The sequence below is a fragment of the Setaria italica genome, chromosome IV (assembly GCF_000263155.2).
Source record: "Setaria italica strain Yugu1 chromosome IV, Setaria_italica_v2.0, whole genome shotgun sequence".
Classification (NCBI taxonomy): domain Eukaryota; kingdom Viridiplantae; phylum Streptophyta; class Magnoliopsida; order Poales; family Poaceae; genus Setaria; species Setaria italica.
The window spans coordinates 25,870,592-25,894,045 of record NC_028453.1 but is presented as its reverse complement, the minus strand read 5'-3'; the positions used below and the strand labels follow the sequence as shown (position 1 = coordinate 25,894,045).

Sequence of the window (23,454 nt, the reverse complement as noted above, 5' to 3'; positions counted from 1 at the left end):
TATATGTGATATCAGAAGGCAACGAATGATTGCGTCCAGCTAAACAATAGGATCCATCGCAATCAAGAGTTCGTTCCGACATTGGCGACGTCATTGCCCGTGTGACCGTGTGTTCTCAACGGATCTTTTCAACCCTTTCGACCACTTGACTTACACTGCATGGGAGATTATTATTTTAGGTACAATCATCCGCAAGTAGCAGGTCCATGTTTCTCCTAGACACTTGACAATAATCTCCTCCGTCCTTGTTCATCACCTAGACGGCTAGACCCCGTCGCCACGAGGCACGAGCTTGCCAGACCGGAGACCTTGCCAACACCAGCCTAACGATCGCGCGTGCACACGCATAGAATTAGCACGGGAGCAGGTGCGCCCAGGAACACGAAGGCGGCGGGAGAAGCTGCAGCGCGTGCCCACACTCATCTCCGATCTGTATATAAGCAGGGCTCATCATCCTGCATTCGCACTCATCCACTGCAACCTGCATACTCATCAGTTCAAACCTGCTGTCGATCATCTCTTGCTTCACTACACACTACTACTAGAATACAAGACCGGCAGTCGCGGCTCGATCTTTATTCCTTGTTCATAGTGCTCGGAGCCGGCGCTTTGATCTCGGCACATCGACAGCCATGTCGCCGTCGAGGATCGCTTCTTGGCTTGTCCCGGTGATCCTCTCTGTTCTTGTCGCGTGCACCGTCGCTAACGGTGACCACCGGCTCTCAATCAGCTACTACGACAAGTCCTGCCCCAGCGTGCAGAGCATCGTGCAGTCCGTGATGGCGTCCAGGGTCGCCGCCGACCAGGCGATTGCCCCCGCAGTGCTCCGCCTCTTCTTCCACGACTGCTTCGTCAACGTACGTTGTCTCTACTTCTTCACTGATGTTTTTCAACTAATCTAATCTCTAGCTAGCTCGTGACTGCATCGCGGCTATGTTACCATATTAATTTGTCGGCCACGAATACATGACAGGGATGCGACGCCTCGGTCCTCCTGGACGACGACGGCAGGCACTTCTTCGAGAGCGAGAAGGCCGCCGAGCCCAACGACTCGCTCCGCGGCTTCGACGTGATCGACGAGATCAAGTCCCACCTCGAGCACTCCTGCCCGGCCACCGTCTCCTGCGCCGACATCCTCGCCCTGGCCTCCCGGGACGCCGTCGCCCTGCTCGGCGGCCCGGCATGGAACGTGCAGCTCGGCCGCAAGGACTCGCGCGCCGCCGACAAGTACGCGGCCATGACGGAGCTCCCCAGCCCGAAGGACAACCTCACCGCCCTCGTCCAGCTGTTCGAGAGGTACGGCCTCGACGCCAAGGACCTGGTCGCTCTCTCCGGCGCCCACAGCGTCGGCACGGCGCGGTGCCTCCACTACAGGGAACGCGTCTACGGCTACGACGGCCAGGGCGGCGCCGACGACATCGACCCCTCGTTCGCGGAGATCCGCCGGCAGACGTGCCAGGCCGGCGGCGACGACGCCATGGCGCCGTTTGACGAGCAGACGCCGATGAGGTTTGACAACGCCTACTACAAGGACCTGATCGCACGGCGCGGCCTTCTCACCTCCGACCAGGAGCTCTACGGCTGCGGTGGCCCGCTGGACCATCTGGTGGAGAGGTACAGCATGGATGGCGAGGCGTTCGCGAAGGACTTCGCCAAGGCCATGGTCAAAATGGGCAAAATTCCACCACCACCGGGGAAGCCGGTGGAGGTGAGACTCACCTGCAGTAAGGTCAACTATTGATGATATATACGGAGGCAAATGCAATCGATTGGATTGGCTTACATGCACAATTCGATTTAAGTCAATAAAAGCTGTAGCAAACCAATTGTAAAAAAATGACTTTGTTCCAATTTCTTGTTATTACTTATGATGTTAACTATTATTTCTGTAATGTGTTAATAAGCCAAATTTTAATGGGAATTTCATTTTCATTAAACAACATTTTTATGAAATGGCAAGAAATTACTGATGGTGGATGAAAGAGTTTTTTTTTTACATACGGGGTGCATATTGTTTCCAATACTTTAAACCTGTCGGGTCTCATTTGATCCAACTTCGTCCAATCCCATGTATAACACTTAAATGATATACGTAACCTTAGACATATATGAACGACCATCACTTGTATTAATTTCTTTATTTGTAACATGTTGTGGTATTTTTTGTTAATGTAATTTTGTATATATTTCATCCACTGCACTAGTACCGGTTTGCAATTGTATCCGATACTAATGTAAGCATTAGTACCGAGCCTAACGGCTAGTCCCCGAGGAGCCCTGTGACTCCCTTTAGTACCGGGTGGAGGCTTCACCCGGTAGTAACGTCCATCCTGTAAATCCGGCTTCTTCTTCCTCATGCCCGAGCCACCCACCACACCTCGAGCTTCATCCTTCCAAGGCGACCTAGGGGATTTCACTCATTGACGTGCTCTAAAGGTTAGAAACTTCATCCTCCCTTGTTACATGGTTAGTATACTAGGTTTTATACCTTAGAGGTAGAATAATTTGTGATGTTTAGAGTAAGCTATAATGGAGAAATTTTTCATTTATATGCATATGTTATATATGTTTGAGCTACAATGGATTGGATGCTATGTTTGGTATTATTTAAACAAATTGATCAATAAGGTTAGAGGAATAATGGAGAGATTAATTTCATAGTTTAGTCCTTTACAAATATGAGCTAAATAAATTATGGGAAAAATATAATTTGTTCATAGTTTAGTCATTTGCAAATATGAGCTAAATAAATTGTGGTACATAGAGCTAATAAGACGAAATAGAGGTTTGTAATTACGCATTTTTAGAATAAGCTACAATTCATTTATATGTTGTGTTTGAGCTAAATAAATTGTGGAAAAAATATAATTTGTTCATAGTTTAGTCATTTGCAAATATGAGCTAATAAATAAATTGTAAATTGTGGTACATAGAGATAATTAAATTTGGATATTCTTAATACTATTTTATTATTGTCAAATTTAAAAAATATAGTGTTGTTCAATCAACATGGCTACTGCTGCTGGAGGGAGTGGCGATCGTCGTTCCTCTCGTGGCAAGGGGAAAATCACAGTTGGTCCTCATGATAAGCTGAAGAAAATGAGCGCGTGGGAGAGAGAAATGCTTTGTTATCTGGAAAGATATCATGAAGATGTTGTTGCCACGGGTTAGGGATCTCCTTTTGGTGGTCGTTATACTCCATCAGCAGTCCCTGGGGTTTTAGGACCACTGAGTACTACTGTCCCTGGGGTTTTAGGTCCACTGAGTACTACTGTCCCTGGGGTTTTAGGTCCACTGAGTACTACTGTCGCAGGAGGCACAAATAATCCACACGACGAGGCTGGGTCAGTTAAACCTTCGTCTTCGTCGCCCAAGGTTACTTAAAGTCCTAGATAGTACTCAGAGGATGGTTTGTTGTAGTGTATCATGTTGTTTGGGTATGAAATTTAAATTTGTGCATTTCTATCTAAACTTTCAGCAACATTTGAGTCTTATGAAATTTGTATCATGTTTTTTATGCTTCATAATTCTATGGATGATCAGAATATCTTTAGTTCGGTACTACTTTGTAGATGGATCAGCAATGGATGTACAATGAGGACAAACGCTCCATGGAGTACATTAATGGCTTGCGTGGTTTTCTCGATTCGGCCAAAAGGGGTTTCAACCCTAGGAACCCCACCCCTCAATATATAGGGGTTCCTAATGGGCCTCTGGGTCCAAGGCCCATTAGTACTCCTAAACCTGGTCCAATTCAGATCACATCCGAATTGGGCTTCCAACCCTTTAAGTGTGTGACCCTATAGATTCATATACACATATACATGGCCCGAGTACTCCTACTCAGCCAATAGTTAGTAGCGACCTCTAGTAAGACATACTAACTCCTATTGGCACACGAAGATCATATCAGACAAACCATCACAACATCACATACATGCTATTCTCTTTGCCTCACGATATTTGGTCTAGCTCCAAGCCGACCACTCTTTCTCGATGCTGTGATTTGGAATCCCTTTCTAGGTTAACTCTTAACCTCACGTAGCATGGTCATGCATTTCCGAATCCGATCACTCGAGGGGCCCAGAGATATCTCTCTCAAATAGAGAGGGGCAAATTCAATCTTGACTGACCATGCCTCACAGCATGCTTCTTGACAAACCCGAAAGCTACCTTTATAACTACCCAGTTACGATGTAGTGTTTCATAGCTCCTAAGTAAGTCCATCGACATCGTACATGTGACAATCTCAGGTCTAAGACAAAGCGTACACGTTGTGTAAAGAGAGAACTATGTAACTCACGTTGGGTCAGTCCTAGCACATGTCTCTACACGTGCCCACATTATTAGTTTGACATCTCCATGTCCATGACTTGTGAAACATAGTCATCAACTAATACATGTGCTAGTCTAATATTCATGTGTGTCTTCACATGAACTCTGACTAGGGACAACTATTAGAATAACCATACAAGTAAAGAGTTTCACACACAATTCACATAATTGCAAATCAATTCAAGTAACCTTTAATGGATATTCAAGGAACACAATATAAATCATGGATACAATGGGATATCATGATCTCTATGATTGCCTCTAGGGCATACCTCCAACAGACCATACCTACCTCAACCTTAAGATGCCGGCTCCAAACGGCGTCCTTTCCATCTTCGACGATGTTGAAACATCCTACAAGTGCGACACAAAAGCCGTACAGCTCGTCAAGACCCTAGAGTACTCGACCAACACCACCATAATGCTCGTTGAGTCCAAGAAGGTGGACTAGAGTCAGTTGATGATCCCAGAGGTTGACCCGACGCCCATGGTGATGTAGCCCGACCCGCAAGTCAAGAAGATCAACCTATGCAAGGAAGACCCCTTCAAGACGACCCTCATTGGGGACGGCCTCACCCCCAAATAGGAATACATGCTCACAAGTTTCCTCCAGGACAACTCGGATATATTCGCGTGGAAACCATCCGATATGCTCGGTGTCGCGCGGGAGCTGGCTGAGCACTCCTTGGAGCTGACCAAGGCAGCAAGGTCGGTCAAGCAGAAGCTTCACTATTTCGCTCAAAATCACGAGGAGGCCATTGGGGAAGAAATAAATAAGCTCTTAGCTGCTAGTTTCATCCATGAATGTAAGCACCCCGACTGGTTAGCAAATCCAGTCCTTATAAAGAAGAAGACCGGTGAATGGAGAATGTGTATCAACTACACCGATCTCAACAGGCACTACCCTAAAGACCCCTTCCTTCTTCCTCGCATTGACCATGTCATGGATTCCACGATCGGCTGCACCCTGCTGTGTTTCCTCGATTGCTACTTGGGCTATCACTAGATCGCCCTCAACGCTACTGACCAAGATAGGACTGCGTTCATAACGCCCTATGGCATCTATTGCGACAACACCATTACCATCGGGTTAAAAAACACCAGCGCCACCTACCAAAAGGCAATCTAGGGTTGCCTCGCAAAATAACTCAGCAAAAACATAGAGGCCTACGTCGATGATGTAGTTGTCAAGACAAAAGATGAAGAGAACTTCATCACCGACCTCGCCCAAACTTTCGACAGCCTCCGAATCTATTGATGGAAACTCAACCGAGGCAAATGTGTCTTCGGTGTCCTGTCTAGAAAGCTCTTGGGCTTCATGGTCAGCCAACGCGGCATCGAAGCTAACCCCGTCAAAGTGGACGCCATCAGGAATATGGCGCAGCCGGCCGGCAAAAAGGTCGTCATGAAGCTCACAGGCATGATGGCATCCCTAGGCCGTTTCATTAGCAAGCTTGGCTAAAAGGGACTCCCATTCTTCAAGCTGCTCAAGAAGGCAGACAAGTTCGAGTGGGATGACAAGGCCTGCAAGGCCCTCAAGAAACTCTAAACATTCCTCTCCACCGCTCCTGTCATGACGGCTGCGGCCGACCAACAAACGCAATAGCTATACATCTCTGTGACAACACACATTATGAGCACGGTGCTAGTTATAGAACGCGAGGAACCCGGCCACGCTCACATGGTGCAAAGGTTGGTATATTACGTCAGTGAGGTCCTGAGTGACTCCAAGGTCCGCTACACGCAGGTGATGAAATTGCTCTACGCAATCCTGATCACCTGTCATAAGCTACGTCACTACTTCCAAGCACACAAGATTCGAGTGGTCTCCTCCTACCTGATCGGCGAAATCATGCACAACAGGGATGTCCACGGCCGAGTCGTCAAATGGTCTGTGGAGCTTGGCAAATTCGACATCGACTTTTGCCCACATCATGTGATCAAGTCCTAGATCCTAGCCGACTTCATCGTTGAATGGACTGAGATCCAAGAGCCGCTATCCCTAGAGAGGCCCGATCACTGGATGATGTACTTGAACAGCACCCTCAACCTCGAAGGAGCTAGCGTGGGGGTGCTATTCATATCCCCAAAAGGCGAGCAGCTCAAGTACTTCCTCCAGATCCACTACAAGGCTACCAACAACGGCGCCGAGTACGAGGCCCTCATAGACAGGTTCCGCATCACCACCTCGGTCGGCATTAAGCGTATCCTCGTGTTTGGCGACTCCAAGGTTGTCATCGAGCAGGTCAACAAGTCCTGGGAGTGCACCAAGGAAACCATGGGCACCTACTGTGCCAAGGTTCACAAACTCGAGGCTCACTTCGATAGTCTCGAGTTCTATCACATCCCCAGGGAACACAACATCGCCGCCAACGTCCTATCCAAGCTCAGCTCGAAACGCACCCAAGTCCTGTTCGGCGTGTTCGTCTAAGGATTGAGAAAACCCTCCATCAAGATATTGGACCCGGACCAAGTTGATGGCAATGCCCAGGCTCAGGCTGACCCAGCACCCACTGATTTCCTGATGATTGAGGCGGAGGAAGACGGGCGCACACCTTTCATCATATTTATCACCGACAACATGTCCCTAGAGGACAAAGTCAAGCACCAAAAGCTTGCATGACGTAGCACCAACTACGTTGTGATCGGTAAGAAGTTGTACAAGAAGTCTGCATCTACCGGCATTCTAATGAAATGCATCCTCCGCAACGAGGGCCTTGAACTCCTCCACAAAATCCACTCAGGTTCGTGCAGGAACCGCACCACCTCAGGCAATCTGGTTGGGAAAGCGTTCTGCTCTGGCTTTTACTGGCCAACTGCTATCATCAATGCAAAAGAGCTTGATGGGAACTAGGGTGCCCGATCTTTCATCAAGTGAGGGTAACTCTCGATATGGTGGAGAAATAACACACTCGATCCGGCTTCTGATCAGCAAGATCTGAACCCTGCAATCGAAGCATCACTTCTCCTCTGGTTATCAACCGTACACAGCTCGGTTGACCTCGCCATGAAGGTTATCCCCTGCATGCAAATTGAGAACACATTCAAGAGCAAGGAAGAGCACAACTCAATTTCAGAAAACCTTGAATTTAAACACACAAAGTTGGGGGCCTCACAAACTGATGAACGGTGACTGTCAATGATAGAAATAATCTAAGCAGAACCCCGAACCCATAACTGGGCCGAGTATACTGAATATAAAGTGTTTAGGGGCGTGCAAAACCCCTAGATGTGCCCCTAATGGGCTCCAACACAATACACGGCCCAACAGCCTGAAAGATGGTAGCGCAACACCCTAACAGATTTTGGACATCCACTTGTTTCGACAATTCCTGTTGACTCTGATGAAATTTTATCATGGACCAGCACCATTGGAAGCTCTATCAAATTATATTCCCATCCATATATAGAACATCGCAATCTGACTCCGTATGCGGCCTGGGCGGCCAATCTAAGGCAGACTGCTCCTGGACTTCGAGGTGGACTCGAAGTTGATGTGCATTGGGCCTCCGTGTGACTTGGACGCCCCTTGCTGGACCTCTCCACCTTCATGCTTCTCCTCAAGTACTGCTTGGTCATCTCCATTATTCCTAAGCATAATAGCATCATTGGGTAGCAATCCATTCTCAAAATTCCTAAAAGAAGTACACAAGAACGAGCTCACCCGTTGATTCAATTGTCTAGATCAAGCTCTAGTGATTGGTCCCTCCTAAACAATTGGAGGAGTATCATGTGTAAGTAAAGGAGTGATGTCCTCATCAGAGCTCATCCAGAAGTGTAAAGGGTGTCAATTTTTCTCCAAGCAGCATCACCTCTCACCGCAGGCCCTGCGTACCATCCCACCATCCTGGCCCTTCGCATGCTGGGGGCTAGATATGGTCAGCCCTTTCAAGACCGCTCTGGGTGGATACACCCATATCTTCGTGGCAGTTGATAAATTCACAAAGTGGATCGAAGTTAAGGCTGTCACCAGCATAAACTTGGCCAAAGCTGCTTAATTCGTCGAACAGCTCACATACCGCTTCGGGGTCCCTAACAGGATCATCACCGACTTGGGCAAAAAATTCACAGGATACGAGTTCTGGGATTTTTGCCAGGACAATCTCATTGGCGTATACTACTCCTCAATAGCTCACCCACGATGCAACGACTAGGTAAAATGTGTAAATGATATGGTCCAAGTACGCCACCAAATGGCTCCGCAAACTACCCCATATCGTTTGGGGTATCAGCACCAAAAAGAGTCGGGCCACCGGCTACACCCCATTCTTCCTCGTCTACAACTCAAAGGATGTACTGCCAATAGATGTAGCCTTCGGTGCACTGTGGATTGAATACTACAAGGAAGGGGAAGAAAAAAAGAGTTGGCAAATCGACATCAACAACCTAGAAGAACACCGCATGGCGGCTCTTATCCTGCACGCGTGGCATGAACAGAAGATTCGACTCTACCATGACAGGAACATGTAGGAATGCTCGTTCAACATCGGCGACCTAGTGCTTCGCCGAATCCAATCCACCAAAGACATGCACAAGCTGTCGGCTGTCCGGGAGGGCCCTTTCATTGTCAAAGAGGTCATTCAACCTGGTATATACCAGCTGCAGTGGGCAGATGGCTCAGGCGTTCCCAACCCATGGAACATCCAGCACCTACGACGCTTCTACCTTAGGATATAAAAGCTATGTACTCTTTCAACTTTCTCACATTGAATAAATAAAACTTCAGAGGTTCTTCGCGTACTTACTACCTTCTTGCTTTCTTACCCGAGCTCTTACTTATTCTTGTGGGCTGTCTGACCTGATCGACAGACCACACCCTCGCGGCTGGGGCTTCCCCCGCTACGCGCTGACCTCCTGGTCCAAACTTTTCTCCCACCGATCTCAAGGTTGTGTGACTGACTAGTGTGGACGGCATCCTAGCATGTGAAACCTAGACAACCTTGCGTTCACCCCCTCTACAAACTTGAGATCCGCTCTTAGCAGAGTGCTGGTCAGGCAAGGCTAGGCGCTTAGCGGCTACAGGCCTAGGCCACACGGTATCCTGTCAAACATATCAAGGAAGAGAAGCAGTTTTTCCTTTACATAAGTTATTCAACAAGTTTTCTTGCCCCACGGCACAGATTAATACATTTTACAGTTTTTTCATTACAGGTCTAGTTCGTTAACTATGTCCTCCATGGCTTGTTGATATTGCTTAGCTAGCTTCGGGAGGTTATCATCATCAAAGTCCTCGGCAACGTCCATTCCAACACGCTCCATGGGCAGCTGGGGGAAGTGCGTCTTAGGAAGCACCATGACACTCTTGGCGCACTCCACAGCGGTCTCCTTCATCAAGGCCTTCAGCCTACTTGGCGCACTCTTCAGGCAGTCCAGTAGAGGCGTTAGCTGATCAGGGTTGGCCTCATGCTAGATCATGCCCATAACATAGCCTACGGCTAACCTCAAGTCCTCCAGCTCCACCTCCAGCCCTTCAATCACCACCTGATCATGCTGAAGACTATGCATCTCTACAATCAAGCACCAGTCCATATCCTTGCGCAAGTTGCCTCATAGGCAAGTTTTTGTGACATGGCATACTTACGGGGCATAGCAATATCATGATCTTGCTGGAGTCGGGTGTTGGCAGCTTTGCACTCTTTGAGGTCTCTCTTGAGGCTCTCTTCTTTCTTCTGGGCATCTGCAAAGCAATGAGATTCAAGAACAGACGCTGGTCGCATCTAGTGGATCTGGACTCATAACAAGGATCGAAGACGTTACCATTCAGCATGGCGTTGAGGTCTGCAATCTACCAATCTTTTTGTTGGACTTTCTCTCCAGTGTCCTCCTTGGCCTTCCCGAGCTCGACCTCCAAACACTTGGCCTTGAGACGATACTCCTCGGCACGGTGGATGGCGTCCGCCCTCTTGTGCGCGCGCTTGGCTAGGTTTTGAGCAAGAATTATCCCAACTAATCAGAGAAGGAAACCAGGAACGATGATTAACATCAAATCAAGTAGGAAAACTTACACATAATAGCTCTACGACCTTGCCGGAAGCCTGCTTTAGCTCGGTAAGGTCTCTCTTGTCCTCGGCAGTCTCCTGAGCCAGAACTATCCCGGAGAAGTCCAGCGTGGAGGGATCATCTTCTTCGTGAGCGTTGATGTCGGCCTCATGGCTCACCGTCCTAGCATCAACTAGCACCTCCCTGAGGTATTCCTCCATCTAGACCTCGATGTTGGCATCTGTGTCACCGGGCGCGGCAACTGCAGCATCTTTCGCAATGTCTTGGTGCAAGTGTGACTGCTGCCCGGGCCTCTCAGGCTCTATCACTAGGCCACTTTCACCACCGGCCTGAGTTGCAGATGCGAATGCACCCCTGGACGCTCGACCCTCTACGTGGGTCTTGACGCCAGCATCCAGCGGGTTTGGCTCGTCATCCATCACCACCTTCCTGCTCAGATAGCGGGACGTAGAGATAAAGCAACATAGTATACAGACAAGCTTTCAACAACAAACAACATCATGAATATACTTACATCATGCTCTTCTTCACTCGGAACTTCGGGTGGAGAGGCGCTAGCGGTGGCAGGGTTGGCACCTTCTACTTTCCCCCGCAGATGTCCATCTGCAGCCGGTCCTTAACCTTTTCCACGTCAGCGGTTGTCGGTGTTTTATACCAGGCAACCTACCGAGGCGTATCCCGAGGTAGTAGATTGGTTGGTGGGGGATCGTCAGACCTGGAACTCGAAGGTAAAAACGAGAACACAAGACACGGATTTATACAGGTACGAGCCGCCAGAGTAGCGTAATATCCTACGTCCTATTTGGGGTGTTGTATATTGTGCCTTGTGCTTGGGTGTTGTTTGGTGTTGAGGATTTGGTCCTCTGTTGTGGTTCTATGAGGTTTTCACCTACCGATCTAGGGACCCCTACCCTCCTTTATATACTCATAGGGCAGGATTACTAGTCGGTTATAAGGTAGGAGTCCTAGTAGGATTACAGAGGAATCCTAGTAGGAGTCCGTCTTCTTTCTACCTTGTGGGTACTGGGGATCTATCCCCAACAAGCCCCCGAGTGCTTCAGAGTCAAATGCAGCAGCCTTGAGTACTTTTTAGATCCTTGCCAAGTAGTTTTGGTGCTCTTCGAGTACTTTGTCTGGCTGAATCTACAAAAGTTTCTCAAAGCTGCCATGAGGCTATGGTGTGCTCAAGCCCTTGATTGTCTTAATTTTGTAATCTTCATCTTTGGAATGTGATATGGAGGGCGGTGGAAGTTGCACTCCATATGGAGTAGTGCCCTTAGGTTGAATCGAAGAATCAGGCTGAGGGTCAATAAAATCTTGAATCTTCTTTTTTTCATCTTGAAAAAATTCAACTGTTGGGTGTAGCTTATCAGCCGCCGAGCCTTGGAATGATTAATTAATCAATCCGAGGGTCTTTAGCCTTCACACAAGTGATCATTCGAGTAGTTTTGCGGTGTCCAATCCCTGAGGTTATACACTAGTTGAACCGTACGAGCCACGTCGAGTAGTTATTAGCGCTTAGCCTCCAAGATTGAGTGCTAGCAGAGCTACTGGAGGTATTCTGAGTAGTAATTGGTGCTTTAGCCCACGAGTTTGGAACCTAACTGAGCCACTGGAGATATTGCAAGTAGTAATTTGCGGTTAGCCCCCAATCCTGGGTGCTAGCAGAGCTATTATAGGTACGTTGAGCGTCTTGGAGAGTCGTCGCCAAAACTTGACCTGAAAAAAGAAATGCATACATTATGCAGCATATTTATAGAATTTGGAACTACTGAAATTTATTCAGTGATGAATATAATGTAAATGTTGTTAGTCATGCTCTTGTTTCGGCCATATTTTTCTCGAGTAATTAGGCTATTACGTTTAGGCTCTCAGTCCCTGTTTAGCCATTGCCACTGCGTATGAGATTTTTGTCCGTGTACGCGTACTGGCGCTGCTGCTACGGAAATCTTTGTCTCGCATCCTAGCATTTAGGCATGATAGAAGATCCGAGGCTTTCACGGATTAAGGCGTGTTCTGCTCGAGAAGATTAGCGACCACCAAGAGGAGACATTGAAAATAAGTAGTCAACATTGCGATAATAAAAAGAGAGCACGATTGCGCTTAAAGTAGCCGTTAAGACTTTTTCTGCCTTTTGGCAAGGATAGCGCGTGTTGCCACACACAGTATTTGTGCCTCCTTAGGGTGCAGCCGATGTGAGCCTCCAGCGCTCAGTACATCAAACTCGTGGCCATAGCATCCGAAATTCAATGTATCAAACCCGTGGTGGTGCCTCCGGAACTCGGTGCACCAAACCGGTGGCCATAGCCTCCATAATTCGGTGTACCAAGCATGTGGTTATCAGTCAACATCACCCAAGAGTAGTCGGCGAAGTGTAGCTCTGGAGGGTAATTCCCGCCGAGAGACGTACACAGATAGGTAGTCGGCGTGTTGCCCTGCATGTGGAAAACAAGCCTGAAAATTTATATAAAATAATTAAAAAAGTGACTTAGCTTGATTCGTGGATGATTGTCGATGAAGCCGTGTCAATTGTTGATGAAGCCAACTAGTCGAAGTCGATTCCGACTAGTTGTTGATCACGTGGAACCCTCCCTCGACTAGTTTTCTAGTCGAGATGAGTAGTCGATGTAGACCGTCCTCGACTAGTTTTCTAGTCAAGACGAGTAGTCGAAGTAGTCCATCCTCGACTAGTTTTCTAGTTGAGATAAGTAGTCGAAGTAGCTATCTGCAACTTGATTATTTGCCTCAATCTGCACATGACTTGATCGACAAGCCACATGCAGCAGCTTGCGATGTAAACTGACTCGATCTTCGATTGGAACGTAGAGCACATCAATTCTATCTTGACGTAGATTTGTCTTCTTGGAACTCCGACTCGGCAACTTGCTTCTTATCGAGTAGATTGATCTTGATGATGAGGTCCTTCAAGCTGGCCCGATGATCTCGACGATCACCCCTACCTGGCGCACCGGATCTAGAAGTCGTAGGTAAAAGCGAGGATACAAGACACAGATTTATACAGGTTTGGGCTGCCGGAGTAGCGTAATACCCTATGTCCTATTTGGGGTGCTGTATATTGCACCCTGATCTTGGGTATTGTTTGGTGTTGAGGTTTTGGTCCTCTGTTGTGGTTCTATGAGGTCTTCACCTACTGATCTAGAGACCCCTGCCCTCCTTTATATACTCAGGGGGCGGGATTACTAGTCGGTACAAGGTAGCAGTCCTAGTAGGATTACATGGTATGAGTCCTAGTAAGATTATAGTGGAATCCTAGTATGAGTCCATCTTCTTCCTTCCTTGCGGGTACTGGTCATTTATACCCGACAGGGCCTGTTGTCTTAATGAGCTCAACCTTCTTCTTTTTCGTGGCTGGGCTGGGCAAGTCGGAGTCGTTGCTCACCACCCCAGATGAGGCTTCAACCGCGGAGGCAGATGCCACAGCCGGGGCCTCGGTCTTTGCGGTAGCCTTCTTCTGCCACTTCTTCTCTGCCTCCAACGCCTTGGACTCCGTCACCTTCCGCACAGCCTGGTGCGTCCGCCACCCAACTGGAGCAGCGCTCCCCGCCTCCACCCGCTACCTTGGACTGGTAGGTCCTCGTCGGAGCCATTGAAGGAGGAGTCCAACTCCCAAACAAGGCCTGCAGGTGGTTGGTCAACCTCGGTGGATGGATGGATCTTAGGACATTATTGCTCAATGCTTCCGGAGAGCAGCTCTAGATAGAAGAATTTGCACTCTCGGCTCTGACAACTAAAACAGAGTCAGGTAGAAATAGACGCAAAAGCGAAGCAAGCAAACCAAATGATGAAATCAAGATTTTACTGGGTCGGCCAACCTTACGAGGCAGTACGCCTTGGGGCTGTACTTATTCTTGATGACGCCACCGAAGAACTCGCAAACCCGGCCGGCGACCTCCTCCCAGGTAACCTTCCACTGTGCCTCCTGGGTCAGAGCCAATGACCTTGAGTACTCATATGCCTGGTGGACCCAATCATTGGTCGACTGCATTAGCCTTCGGCAAAAGTTGATGCTCACAGCCCCGACTGTGAACCCATGACCTTTTAGGTCGGAAATCTCCTGCAGCAGCTGCTTCACTTGGACAATTTTCGCAGAGGTCGACTAGTTCGACAACTCCGTCATTGTCATGGATGCATACCCAAGGCGGGGTGGCAGCTCGGGCTTCTGATTGCCAATGAGGAACTATTCCTTGTGACACCCCTTGTTTGAGTCCTTTAGCTTTAGATCAAAATACTACAGGACCTTCTTTGGCTACAGCAAAAATCCACAACAACCGATCACTCTTAGCTTCCTCTTGGTCGACACAATTTTCAACTGGTAGAGATATCTTCACAGATTGAGATGGGGTGGAATGCCGAGGAAAGCTTCGCAAAGGTGGATAAAAACTATGATGTCCAGCATGGAGTTGGGGTTCAGATGCACTAAGTCAATTTTGTAGTACTCCAGCAACCCGCGGAAGAAATCCCATGTCAGGAACCCAAATCTCGGCTAGAAGAACACCGCAAAGACGACGGCTTTGGTCTTGTCCTAAGTGGGGGAACTCCTAGCCTACGGTCGCCTTCCACTCCAGGAGGGACTTGGGATGAAGCAGGCCATGGTCGACAAGGGCTTCAATCCTCTCCTCCGTCATCAGAGATTTCACCCATACGTGGTTGGATCTAGTGCCTGCTCCGCCGCCATTTTTTTGGTTTATATTCCTCGGGACACACATCTCATGAAGGTGGGCCTCTTGGTTTGCATGCGGCGGGGAATGGCGGTGCGACAGCGGTGACTACAGCCTTCGAGCGGAGCAGAGGTGGATGCGGCTCGCAGACGCGACGGCGCGATCTAGGGCTCTCAGGCATGGCGGCGATGTTGTTGGCTGCGTTGGCGCTTGGGGGCGAGTGGAGTGGAAATGAAATGGAAACCACGCCTCTTCAGCTTTTGAAGGCATTGATGGTGTAAACCTAGCAACAGAATCTGCAGGTCCCCTGTTATGGAGCAAGCGATGTACGGAATCCGTGGGTTTTCCATTAAGTCTCACAGTGTGCCTCCTTGGATCCGTTAGTGCTCTCGCTTGGGGGCTGGGTGCCTATTTCAGGTCGGCATGCCTCCTTGGCTCCACCAGTCCTCACGCTAGAGGGCTGGGCGCCTATTTCAGGTCGGAGTGGCTCTATGGCTCCGCTAGTCCTTGCGCTCTAGGGTTGGGTGCCTATTTTAGGTCGGTGTGCCTTCGTAGCGCTCGGGGGTTGGGCGCTGTATTTAGATCCCTTCTATGAAAGAAACAATACAACTGATCCATGACCATTGGATGAACTACTTTAATCGCTTCAATGCTCGGGGGCTAGTCCATATGGAGTGCGTCTTGCAACACTCTCCATGTGCTTCCCTTCGATCTACAGGATGCCAGACATCCCGGAGCTTGGCAGTCGCATAGCCATGCACATTTGGTCATACGCCTATTGTTGATGCTAGATTTTGACATGTTTTGATCGGCGTCAAGATAGGGAAGGATTGGCCGATGCGGCGGATTAAAAGGTTACAATTGGGAATCGGCCGATTGGTGCTACAGTTGGGAATCGGCCGATTGGCGCTACAGTGTTTCGAGCAATTGACAGACGGAGTTGGTGGGGGTCGGCCGATTGGAAGGCTGGAGCGTTTGGGCCAATATGGGCTTAAGGTGGGCTAAAAAAAGAGGATAAAGAAAGATTGTCCCGTGGGAGTATGATAACCAACTCCGATACGAGTTGTGTTTGTAAATATTCATTTTCGTTTAAAATTAGAGATAGATCCTAGTCGGTTAGGAAATCAGTTGTAACAGGCTATAAATAGCCATCTTTAGAGATTTGTAAAGGACACATCAATCAATACAAACAACCTACTTTTTCACCGTACTTTACTTTCAAGTCGGCGACTTTGCCAATACATCTTTTCTTTCACAAGTTCGTACAGGTTGGCGGGGCTACATTGACACGATCTCCGGCCGATTCTGTAAGTTCCGTTTATCAAGTAATATCTAAGCTTTAACTTCGGGCGCATCGCTGTTATTTTGTTTAGATTTATTCACCAGTTATCGATATTTACTAGAACCATAGGTTTCATCTATTATTTTAGTTTTATCACCAGTTATCCAGCATGGAATTTGAACTGTCGGCTTTATCACCGTTATTTTCATTTATCATTATACAGCCGATTAGATCTATTTCAAGTGTTGCATCGTAGCGTTGTCTAGTCTGCTCCAGTAGATTCCTTACAATCGCTGCGTGATCATCGGCTATTCTATAGCCGGTTATCTTCATAGCAAATCAGCCGATTCGCTGATACGCTTTTCGAGACCCCTGGGATTTAATACGCTTCTTTCCTTGTCAATCAACAGGTCAGATTGACTGGCACGCCGTGCGAACCACATCAGGGCGATCACCCGAACAGGAGCTAAGAAGATTCTCCCAGGTCGTGTGTCCGACGCTGAAGGTCATTGACTCATTTTAGTGCCAACACACTTTTGGCACGGCCGGTGGGACCACCTCAACATCCAACATGTCAAAAGCCACCGAAATCTCCGAGGACAACGTCATCGAGGTTACGGAAGCAGATGTCAAGGACGACTGGAAGGAATAATTGGCAAGACACATGGAAGAATACAGGAAGACATGCTTGCAATCTTTCAGTCGTACCAGAAGTGGGGAGACCGTCAAGAAAGCTCCTCTTCCAACTCCCCGCCAGATCACCGTCGCTGAGGACTCGGGCAAGATGTCCGATATGATTCAACAATCCGTTTACTAGGCTTTCATCGACCAATCCTCAGTGATGACCAACACGGTATACAATGCCATCATCAGCTCCCTGGTCAGCGGAGTGGCTCAAGGATATCAGGGGCCAGTGTATGCCCCGCCTATCGTAACTCCAGTCAGAAGCTTACTAGGCACATCTCACTCGGCTCCTCAGCCGATACCGACACAACATGGAGGATACAACACCTCAATGCCTCCAGGATACAACAGCACGCCATGCTTTCAAATGCAAGTGCCGTCTCAGCCTGCTTACCTTTCCTCCGTGCCCTCAAACTCAGTCCCTTAGGGGGCACCAGCAACGGCAGCTGGTTTGGACCAATCAACCGGTTATGGAAACTCTCCGACCCAAGCACTGTTCCAATCGGCCATCCGGCCGACGGTCCCACAATATCAACCGGCCTCGTCAGAAGTTGGTAGGGGGGCAGATGCTGCAGAAGCACTCAGAAGCGTGGCATTGATGATGCTATACGATGGGATGGCAGATTCGCTATGCCACCAACTGTCAGCTGCTCAGCCGGCCACGTTGCCGCAAAATTCGCCACACACTTTGATCCATCACTCGGCCATCCCGCCACCGATCCATCAGCATGTGCTGATCCCTCAACCAATCGTTCATCAGCAGCAAGTGGATTGGACAGCAAGGATTAAAGAGGTGATTCAAGATCAATTTGGGTTGAAGCCAAAAGCACAGACCTATACATACAAAACGCCATACCCACCTGCCTACGATCTGCTGCCGTTTCCCCATCGGTACAAGGTTCCCGACTTCACCAAGTTTTCGGGGCTAGATGACACCTCAACTATGGAACACGTAAAGAGATTCATCATTCAGTGTGGAGAGGCAGCCACACAAGATGCTATACGTGTACGTTTATTCTCATCGTCCCTATCTAGATCGGCCTTCCAGTGGTCACTACGCTACCACCCAATTCCTTCGTCACATGGGCCGATTTAGAGAAGCAATTCCACAAGTACTTCTACGCGGGAGTCCACGAGATGAAGCTTTCATATTTGACAAGCATCAGGTAGAGGAGCGGCGAACCAGTAACCAATTACGTGCAGAGGTTCAGAGAGGTCAGAAACAAATGCTACACCTTAGTCCTGACTGACGCTCAGCTGGCCGATATCGCCTTCCAGGGTCTCCTGCCACACATCAAGGAAAAGTATGCCTCCCAGGAGTTTGACAGCTTGAGTCAAATTGTCCACCATTTGGCCGGTCAAGAAGTACGCCCTTTCGACCAGCGGAGGAATTTTCAGAAGAAAGTGGCATACTTGGAAGGATCTGAATCTGAAGAGGAAGCAGAAATTGGCCTAGCAGAATGGGTAAAAGGGAAAAAGCCGATATCATGCCCGTTCGGAAAGAAAGAACCAGAAGCGTTCGGTTTTGACACATCAAAGGTCGACAAGATCTTCGATTTACTTCTCCAAGAAGGGCAGATCAAGCTCTCACCTTACCACACCATTCCATCGACCGAGCAGCTCAAAAAGATGAAATATTGCAAGTGGCACAATGCCACATCTCACGACACAAACAAATGCAAAATCTTCCGTCAGCAGATACAATCGGCCATTGAGCAAGGCAGACTCAAATTCGAAGTCATGATGAAGCCAGTAAAGCCGATGAAGATTGATCAGCATCCTTTCCCTACTAACATGGTTGACACGGGAAGAAACCAAGGTGCTGATGTCGGAATCAGCTAAAAGAAGCGGCATCGTGGACCCCAGAAATCAAGCTACGGTTGAAGATGTCAAAGGGAAAAGATGGGTTGAAGATGAGGGCGAAGGATCGGAGAGACCGTGTAGACCTATCACCTCCCAATTCTTGCTCAACAAATATCAGCGGCAGCAGGAAAGTTCGAGATACCGCGAAGAGATGGTACGCCGATACGAAGATCACTGGCGATGCCCGTTCTTCCTCCATTGCTGGGAAAATAACCTTAGATTACCATCAGCTGATAATTGCCCTGAATGCAGCGGTCCATATCGCGACAATCGCCCGTTCAAGAGGTCATGCTCCAGAGAAAGAGGACCAGAGCCGATCAACAGAGACTGGTGCGAACAAGAGGATCGGTGCCCTTCAGTGCGTGATCGGCTGGGGGGCACGGTTGACCAGTATGATCGGCCAAGGGGCAGACTTGAACAGTATCATCGACCGGGGGGCAGGATTGACCAGCACAAGCGACTGGGGAGCAGAGCCAGCGCACACGATCGGCTAGAGGAGATGGTCGATGCTAGGGTGTCAGATGAAAACCCCCTAGGACGGGTACCAGACTGGGAGCGCGCCAAACCGCTGGCCAAACTGGTGAACCCCAGGTGGTGCCCTGATGGATTGACCAAATCTCAAAAATGAAGGATCCAACGTCTACGCCAATGGGAACAATAAGAAGAAGAGTAGAGGCAGATGGTGGATAAGAAAGACGACAGGTCTCGAGTCTGGCACCCCAAAAGAAACAACCATGAGGAAGGCGACAATCAGGAATTAGCAGCTGACGTCAGCATGGTATTCATCTTGCCGATGGAATTCATGGCTCCCGCCGATCGGGACGACACAACAAGGATGGAAGAGCAGATGGCGCAATTGGCTTTGGAGTTAATGACAGCCACTTTTGAGAAACCGGAGGATGAAAAATGACAACATCTCAAAGCTCTGTTCCTCAAAGGACACGTCAACGGACGACCTGTCACTAGGCTACTGGTCGATGGAGGCACCGCAGCCAATATCATGCCATATGCTATGTTCCGAAAGTTGGGCAAAAGTGATCAAGATCTGACCAAGATGGACATGATGCTCAAGGATTTTGAAGGCAACGTGTCCCCCGCCCGCGGAGCACTCTGCGTCGACCTCACCATCGGCAGTAAGACCCTTCCCACTACTTTCTTTATTATTAATGGCAAAGGGTCCTACAATATGTTGCTCGGTCGCAATTGGATACATGTGAATTGCTGCATCCCATCTACAATGCACCAATGCCTCGTACAGTGGGTCAGCGACAACATCGAGATAGTCACCACCGATTCCGCCTACAGTGTTACTGCGGCTGACGCGCAACAGCGGAGCTGCGAACACGTCAAATGCATATCCGGTAGAACCTGGGACACCGATTTCCTAAAAGTGTCCAATTTTGGCCTACAGCCGATCCGAGCAGTCGGCTCTGAAGATTCAGATTAGATGGATCAGTTCGTCCGGGAAGATGGGAAGCTTGGGCACAGATTTACGTCGGCCGTATATTAGTGCTAGCTTGGATCCCGAGTACAAATGTAAATTGACAAATTTATTGAAAGAATTTAAAGATTGTTTTGCTTGGGAATATCATGAGATGCCTGGTCTAGACCGGTCCATTGTCGAACACCGGTTGCGTATAAAACCATGATATCGGCCGTATCAGCAGCCCGCACGACGGTGCAACACTAAAATTCTACTTGATATAAAGGCCGAAATTACAAGATTGATTGAAGCAGGATTTATTCGGCAGTGCCGTTATGCCGAGTGGATTTCTAATATCGTACCTGTATACAAGAAAAATGAAAAGCTGCGCGTGTGCATTGACTTCAGGAACCTTAATCAGGCTACGCCGATGGATGGGTATCCAATGCCGACAGCCGATGTTTGGATAGATGCTGCCACAGGACATAAAGTCATCAGTTTCATGGATGGTAATGCTGGGTACAATCACATATTAATGGCCGAAGAAGACATTTCGAAAACGGCTTTCAGGTGTCCGGGCCACCTCAATTTATTCAAGTGGGTAGTAATGACCTTTGGATTAAAGAACGCTGGTGCTACATATCAACGGGCTATGAATTATATTTTTTCACAAGCTTATTGGTGCACTGGTGGAAATCTACATCGGTGATGTCGTGGTCAAGTCAAAAGGGCATCAGGAACATCTGGCCGATTTGCGAGAAGTGTTGGAGTGCACAACGAAGCATGGGTTCAAAATGAACTCGAACAAGTGTGCATTCGGTGTGTCGGCCGGACAATTCCTAGGATTCAGGGTCCATGAGTGCGGAATAGAAGTCAACCAGAAGATCATAGCTGCCATAAATAAGGTTGTAGCCTCGCAGAATAAAACTGAGCTGCAGTCCCTAATCGGCAAGGTCAACTTTATCAGAAGATTCATATCCAACTTGTCCGGGCGTATTCAAGCTTTCACTCCTTTGTTGAAGTTGAAACCTGATCAGGAATTCATGTGGGGAGAGGAACAGTGAAAAGCGTTGGAAGACATCAAGCAATATCTGGTTTCGCCACCTGTATTAGTCCCGCCACAGGCTAACAAGCCTTTTAGACTATACTTATCGGCTGATGAACGGGCTATCGGATCGGCGCTGGTACAGGAGTTTGAAGGAAAAGAACGAGTAATATATTATGTCAGCAGGAGACTCCTGGATGCTGAAACAACATATTCCCCGGTAGAGCGGCTGTGCCTGTGTCTGTATTTCTCATGTACCAAACTCAGGCACTACCTGTTATCGGTAGAGTGCAGAGTCGTGTGCAAGGATGATGTAGTAAAGTACATGCTATCACTGCCAATTTTGAAAGGACGGATAGGAAAGTGGATCCTAGCTCTGTCAGAGTTTGACCTAAGGTACAAATCGGACAAAGCTGTCAAGGGTCAAGTCATGGCCAATTTCGTGGCCCAGCATTGCGGACCGGAAGTCACTGTTGTTAAACCAGTTCCATGGACTCTATACTTCAATGGTTCTTCATGTGGGGCCCGGTCAGGAATCGTCATCGTCCTCATATCGCTTCGTGGGGCAAGTTATAATTTCTCTCTGCCGATAGAAGCATCCGCGACCAATAATCAGGCGGAATACCGAGCTGTCCTAAAGGGCATTAAATTGTTGAGATAGATCAAAGCCGATGCTGTGGAAATTTTTGGGGATTCCATGCTCATCGTGGATCAATTAATGGGGAGATCTGAATGCAAAGATGACGTCTTGAGGATTTACTACGAAGATTGCCTCCAACTTTTAAAAGAGACCATATTGTTTATCGGTTCGGTATCCCTCAAACCATCACAACTGATCAAAGGACGATGTTTACTTCAGGGGAGTTCGAAGAGTTCACCGCCGATATGGGAATTAAATTGTTGAATTCTTCCCCGTATTATGCTCAAGCTAACGGTCAGGCCGAATCGTCCAATAAGGGGATAATTAAGCTGATCAAGAGGAAGATAGAAAAACACCCAAGAAGTGGCACCTATCCTTAACTGAATCTTTATGGGCTTACAGGATGGTCTGCCACGGGGCCACTAAAATATTTCCGTATCAGTTGGTGTATGGTCATGAGGTAGTATTACCTTGGGAATTAAGGACGGGGTCTAGGCGTACATTGCTTCAAGATCAGTTGACGGCCGATGACTATTCCCTCCTCATGAAGGGAGAGCTCGACGATTTGGTGGGTCAGCGATTAAGGGCCCTGATCAGCATTGTAGAAAACAAGAAAAGGGTGGCCAGGTGGTACGACAAGAAGGTCAAGGTCAAACAATTCTCCCAAGGAGATTTGGTATGGAAGTTGGTGCTGCCGATAGGGTCTAAGGATCCAAATTTGGTAAGTGGTCGCCCACTTGGGAAGGGCCGTATAAAATTGGCCGATGCGCTCCGGGAAACGCATATATACTAGAAACCATCGAAGGAGAGGAATTCACAAGAGCCTTGAACAGAAGATATCTGAAGAGATACTATCCTAGTATATGGGTGGATGCATAATTGACGACAGGGTACATCAAGATGATGTGGCCAACTCCTATTGGCTCCTGTTGATATAGCCGATGCAAAGATAGCTTCACCTTAAGGACGAAACATTCGATTAGCTTGGCCAATTTATTATTCGGTACAAACAACAGGGTACATGGTTGACACGGTACGAGTCACCCTTAGAACAAAAAGTACCAACACATTCATTGACCATGCTTTTCCTTAATCTCCCTCTCGATCCAGCCTAGTTCTATCAAGAGGCGGATGCTCTTTTCCTTCAGATCCTCCATGGCGGCTTCAACCTCGACTTGACGAGGAAGTGGGTGGCTCCTATCGAGAGGCGGTTGAGATGTCCCCGCCGCAGTATCCTCGAGGGTGACTGGGCGAGGGAGTGGATGACTCCTTTCAGTTGGCGGCCGCCTGGAGTAGTAGGTGTCCATATGGTCCAGAATCTTCTGAATGTCAGCGGGGATATGATCTTTAAGTTCTTCGTGATGAGCCCTAATCAGATCTATATCCGCTTGCGACAACGGTTCGTCGGAATGCATGACCTCGATCACCCGTTCCAGACTGGGGCTAAGGAGTTTCGGCTGAAAAGGTAGCAAACAACCAACCAGCGTCAGATTGATTGAAATA

General features: G+C 48.3%; 1 protein-coding gene across 1 annotated transcript; it reads left to right on the top strand.

Moving 5' to 3' along the window:
- The first annotated feature begins 458 nt into the window (after nt 1-458).
- Nucleotides 459-1,866, top strand: LOC101786716 (peroxidase P7). The gene is made up of 2 exons (XM_004965437.2): nt 459-857; nt 974-1,866. The coding sequence occupies exons 1-2, from the start codon at nt 633-635 to the stop codon at nt 1,739-1,741; spliced, it is 993 nt and encodes a 330-aa protein (XP_004965494.1). The 5' UTR covers nt 459-632; the 3' UTR covers nt 1,742-1,866.
- Nucleotides 1,867-23,454: the final 21,588 nt, after the last annotated feature.